This window comes from Gastrolobium bilobum, unplaced genomic scaffold (genome assembly GCF_033153095.1).
Source record: "Gastrolobium bilobum isolate Gb01-03AN ecotype WA unplaced genomic scaffold, APGP_CSIRO_Gbil_v1 utg8771, whole genome shotgun sequence".
NCBI classification, from domain to species: Eukaryota; Viridiplantae; Streptophyta; class Magnoliopsida; order Fabales; family Fabaceae; genus Gastrolobium; species Gastrolobium bilobum.
The window spans coordinates 8,307-13,546 of NW_026898725.1; the positions used below are offsets into that span (position 1 = coordinate 8,307).

The 5,240-nt window shown below is 34.6% G+C and overlaps 1 protein-coding gene across 3 annotated transcripts; it reads right to left on the reverse strand.

Annotated features, from left to right (window-relative positions):
- Positions 1–338: 338 nt before the first annotated feature.
- LOC133283595 (uncharacterized) lies at positions 339–4,503 on the reverse strand. 3 transcript variants are annotated; one of them, XM_061480473.1, is made up of 9 exons: positions 4,410–4,503; positions 4,001–4,072; positions 3,835–3,909; positions 2,414–2,497; positions 1,647–1,716; positions 1,465–1,556; positions 1,030–1,071; positions 779–859; positions 339–544 (listed from the first exon to the last, which is right to left on the reverse strand). In XM_061480473.1, the coding sequence occupies exons 1-9, from the start codon at positions 4,434–4,436 to the stop codon at positions 473–475; spliced, it is 615 nt and encodes a 204-aa protein (XP_061336457.1). In that variant the 5' UTR covers positions 4,437–4,503; the 3' UTR covers positions 339–472. The 3 variants fall into 3 exon arrangements, 2 of the variants coding, with proteins under 2 accessions (XP_061336457.1, XP_061336458.1); XM_061480474.1 differs by having other exon boundaries at positions 4,327–4,428; XR_009747819.1 differs by having other exon boundaries at positions 482–544; positions 779–917.
- Between the last annotated feature and the right edge of the window lie 737 nt (positions 4,504–5,240).

Consider the following 5,240-nt stretch of genomic DNA (forward strand, 5'->3'; position numbering starts at 1 on the left):
ATATAGTCCAGGCAGTTAGCTAAACTAATTAGTTTTGAGAATTTTATGTGAAGATGAAGTTAGGAAGAGTAGAAGAAAATTTAACGCTCCCGTCTACCTAGTATAAGCGTGTATATCCATCCACCTAAAGAAATGGCTTCTTTTTGCATCTTATTTTGGATTTTCTTATTGTTCTTTTTCCCTTTTGATTCTGGTTAGTGAACAGTTGAACATAACACATACCATCTTTAACAAGTAGCTAATACTGACCAATCATGTCATGCACGCGAGACTGGGAAGTGAAGCATAAAAGTTAAATAAAAGCCTTTTTCAGCTCTTGATAGAACAAAAATCAGCATGGTCTCGGGCATTCTTGTTTGTATTTTGTATTACATGAATCGGTGGAAACAAAACATTTGAATATAAATGCAGTAATATTCTCACTCAGCTAGCACATGGTATCAATCAGAATATAATTGTACTATTGCAGCAGCTATAGAGCTTCCAATAAGAGTTTCTCGGTAAGAGCTTTGGATAGTCCCATCACGGTATCAGTTGACCCAACCTACCACAAGGATCACACAGCACATTTTGTTAATAAAATGGAGAAAAGTGGGACGAATCCACATTTACATCTGACTGAAGACAACCATTTTAAATCTTGCTTATCTAGAAAATTAACTCCGTTGGCATATAAGTGTGAAAAATGAGTGAAGGCTAAAGCTACAAATATTCCAAATGACCATGTTTTTAATGCATATGCTTCTGTGAGTGTTCTTGAGAAAGCAAGATAACTAACCACTGCATCCACAAAGGGTAATGTCAGTGGATGTTCCAGCATCAAACCCCCAGCAACGTTGAATGTAATTTCCTCGTCAATCTGAGAAGCTCCCATCAAATAAGAGAACTCATATAGTATTCAGGTTGACAAGAATTTCCTGAAAGAAAGTTTCAAAAGAACATATGTTTTGAGAAACTGGTTAAAGTACTCTTTTCACCTTCATACTTAAGTCAGTGCAAGGGTGAAAAGTGTACTTCTAAAAAGCTTACCAGATTATCAATGACCTCATCTGGTATTTCATGGAAATAAACCTGTCATAACAGTAACAAATGTTAGTCATCTAGGAAGAGAATATTCAATTAATGAATGAAATGTGTGTCAGTGAAAACAATGCAGCCTGGTTGGTAGCTAAAAGACATTGAGTCTGATGGGGAAAGGAAAAAAAAGTGGGTATCACTTTTTCATGTGAAGAAGAAAATTTCTTTCCCTGAGAGTGAGTCTTTCTTACACTGAGCATAGTCAACAAATCATTAACCTCAAAAAAGCATTTCCGGCATCTATTGAATATGTTACAAGGTTCTTCCTCAAATGAATAAATTAACTTTTTTAGGCACCTAAAGACCCAAATAGCACAAAATAATTTAATTTTTATTGCCACAGAAGAACATAGATTATACATAAGCTCAAGCAGCAGCAGCTTGTACCTCTGCACTTTCCCATCCCCCATAACGTTTTCCAGTCACGAGGTTAGTTACCACAACAGATCCTACCACAGCTGCATGACTCCCAGAATATCCTGCAAATTGTTCAAATTTATAAATGTGGCTATTATATCTGCCTATAATTCCCAACAAGAAAAGGAGGGGACTTAATCCGTCATGCAAACCTTTGATGAATTCCCGTGCTTCTTTTTCACTAGTTGGTTTTTCCCTGATTATTCCTCTATACACCACAACCTACAAAACATTTAGCAAAACAAACAGTCTTACAGAAGTCTTGACTTTAACCATAACAAAATCAGTTAAAGGTGGCCATTTAGGATTTAGATTGTGACATAAAAGTTTAAGCAGGAGTATATAGAATGTGAGGTGGGACAAATGATGACCCCAAATGTAGAAAATGTAAATAAACAGCGCATTGTCTAAGCCAAATCTTTTACCTGACTTGTAATGAAATGGAATTTGCATTAGAGAAGGTTAATACACCAGATACACAACTTAGTTTGATACTTTGATTTATGTTTTCTGTAGGTTCGTCTACTTTAATTCGTGTTAACATTCTCAGAATAACTAATCTGTTTCATATAGGAAAATGGAGGGAAGCCCATGGCTTGGGAACATCTTCTAATAAGCTTCTGCTTATGAGGATTCCTTATTTTTCTCCCAGATGTACCTTCTCTCCTTTCTTGCTTGCAACTAACATATTCTTCTTTTATCAAAATAAAATTGATTTATATGATTCTTCTTTTATCCGATTGCTTAGGACAACTGTATAAGTAAGACTAGGTTGGTAGAAATCAGAACTGAGATAAAGTAACACAGATATTATCAGTAACAGGAAAGCTAAAGTCATGGACATAAGTTAGCTGTAATTTCTTATAAACGATGCATAATTTAAACAAACAAAGAGTGAAAGAGAAAGAATGATGCATACGGTGTCTGCAGTAATTAAAAGTGTTGCAGAAGCATCTTCGTCCAATGGACCTCCAGCAAAGAGCCTTTGCAAAATAGCATCAGCCTAATAAGAATATCAAGGTTAGAACACTAAATGTACCTTGGAAAAATCAATAGATGAGGAGAATTTTAAATTGCTCATGGGTACTGTAAAGAACCTTGGGATACACCACCCCAAAAGCTAGCTCAAAGGGTGGGAGTGCCCAAGGTCTTATAAAGGCCACATTAGTTGCACATACAACCAATGTGGGACTATATATCTCAACACGCCCCCTCACACGAGAGCCCGCTGGGCTTGAAGAGTGGAAGATGCAACAGGCCCAGCCTACTTGTGCTAAGAAAGTCCACAAGAGAAAGTGGGGGGCGGCGAGGCTCTGATACCATGTAAAGAACCTTGAGATACACCACCCCAAAAGCTAGCTCAAAGGGTGGGAGTGCCCAAGGTCTTATAAAGGCCACATTAGTTGCACATACAACCAATGTGAGACTATATATCTCAACAGGTACAACCTCTCAACTCTATGTTATACTTTTCTATTTTAATTAAATTAGTTTTTAAGAGCAAGTTTCTGGATGGGGACATGACAAGCTTTAATCTATTTGTACATTCAGTCACAAAAAAATCAGAAGCAAAGACCTCATATATGTCTTGCATTCTTCGAATAAATATTATTAGAAATCAAACAAATATATGATCTTGTTTTTCAACTGGCTCCTCATGCTCAAGGGTGTGCTTGTTTTTGAGGAGATAAAAAATTCAGAATGAATATTACTTCAAACTTGATACAGAAGAAGTTTAGGAAGGTGGAAACTGGAGTGCAACTCATTTACACTTCACCCCAAAAATTTTAGTCACTCCTGTAGCATGAAATGAGCTGAAAGAGATTTTCCACCCTCTACCAAGCAACGAGTGAAAATGAAAATCATTGCATTCCACCCCATCTTCATTAATCACCCTCTTTTCCATCTTCTAATTTTTTCTCTTCAAACAAGCAAACCACCCTGAGTGTTCACACAATATTCCAGTATTCTTCAGTCTTTAAGTATCATAGAGAATACGCAAAATGATTCACCAGCCATTTTAAAACTATAACTGCCAAATGCACTACATCACTACAGAGATAGAGACTCTGATAAAGACTATTTATCAATAAAAGAAACAAGTTTAATTGTTTTAAAAAGTAAAAGGGAAAATGGTGCCCAAGGATTCGCAAAGTCAAATGAGAACTCTAAAAAAAAATTGATGCAGTCCATCAAGAACAACCACCAATAACTCATAACTATTCTTGAGCCGTAATTCTTATCCCACAGCAACCTAAGAGGAAGTAATTGATTTATAATAAAATAAAATAAAATAAATACATGGCAAAAAAAATAAAGAGGAAACTAAAGAATCAATACCTTTGCCTCAGCTAATGCCATTACCAAATCTTCTGGCTTTTCCCTCCTAATACCTTTCTCATCAATGTCTGCAGTCTAAATTGTACGCCAAGCTAAACCCTTTCAATATTTTCATCATAGTAATGAATTAGATTTACAAGTTTCACGCAATACATTATAACATTACCATTATTGTGAACTCATATCCCATCTCAGCAAGAATCTGTTTTCGAGCCTTTGAAGAAGAACCCAGAATTATCTGTTCAAAATAACAAACTCATACATTAATAGCTTTATATTTTGGGATTACTTTTTACATATTAAGAAGAAGAAGAGGAAGAAGAAGAAACAAAGCATATCACTAATCAGTTATCATTGCAATGCTAAATTTAAGAATGTAATATGCATATATTGAGAAGTTGTATGACATAAAAATAAAGTTTACACGGTTTATTCAGTTATTTATTTATCAATAACAAAATAAATATTGCGGAAGTGAAATAAATTATGTACCGTAAATGGTGCAGAGTTGGTGGATAATATACATCATTTCATACATTGGAATATGTTAGGAATAAACGTGAAATGCCCCAAACCTTAAACGAGGAATTTTTCGGAGCCATCTGCGAATGCGTGTTTTTCAAGCTCTTCCTTTTGCAGTTGCAGATGAGTTGAGAGCGGCCTCCGAAAGAACAGGAGGCTATAAATAACAACAAAAGATAAATAAATAAATTAAAAAAAAAAAAAGGAATTACTATGAAATAATGGTTATATAATATTGAAAATTAAAAGGAATTTGATTGTGAATCCCTGCCGGCACGCGTCACGGGTGGGTGCAAGCCAACTACAACTACAACTTTTTTAAACCAATATAAAATAAAAAATCTTAAATCAAATCTCGTTCACTCAGTTGCTTATATTTAACAGTTCACATATTTAATGAATTAAAATTATTAAATATAAATAGGATCAATAGATTAAGAGTATAAATTATAGGCACCACTAGGGTTAGCTTAGTGGTGTGGGGTGTGTGTGTTAGGAGTGTGTGTAGAGTAGGGTGTTGTGTTCAATTCCTTGTAACTTCAAAAAAAAAAAGTATAAATTATGGTTTTTGTGTTTATCATGTAACATAATATAACATTATAACCTTACTTTCCTACACACATTAAAGAGGTGGGGTCAACATATTTTTCTTTCTTTTTCATCATTTCACTTTCTCTCTCCCTTTTATTGTATGTGTTGGAAACAACACTTTAATTATGTTAGATAACATTAATAAAACCCATAAATTATAGCGTTATAAATCAAATTAAGTTTTGATATTTTAAATTACATCCATACTTAACTATGAAAGTGAAATAGGATTCTGCAACCAGAAATCACACTCATAACTCTAAACGTGCCCAAGGAGAACCTAATCCTGATTA

What these genes read in the sequence shown, in the direction of transcription:
- LOC133283595 (XM_061480473.1), bottom strand. Translation starts at nt 4,436, where the DNA reads ATGGCTCCGAAAAATTCCTCGTTTAAG. An exon ending in CGAAAAATTCCTCGTTTAAG is followed by an intron (nt 4,073 to 4,409) that starts GTTTGGGGCATT and finishes TATTTTGAACAG; the next exon opens with ATAATTCTGGGTTCTTCTTC. An exon ending in TGGCATTAGCTGAGGCAAAG is followed by an intron (nt 2,498 to 3,834) that starts GTATTGATTCTT and finishes TATTCTTATTAG; the next exon opens with GCTGATGCTATTTTGCAAAG.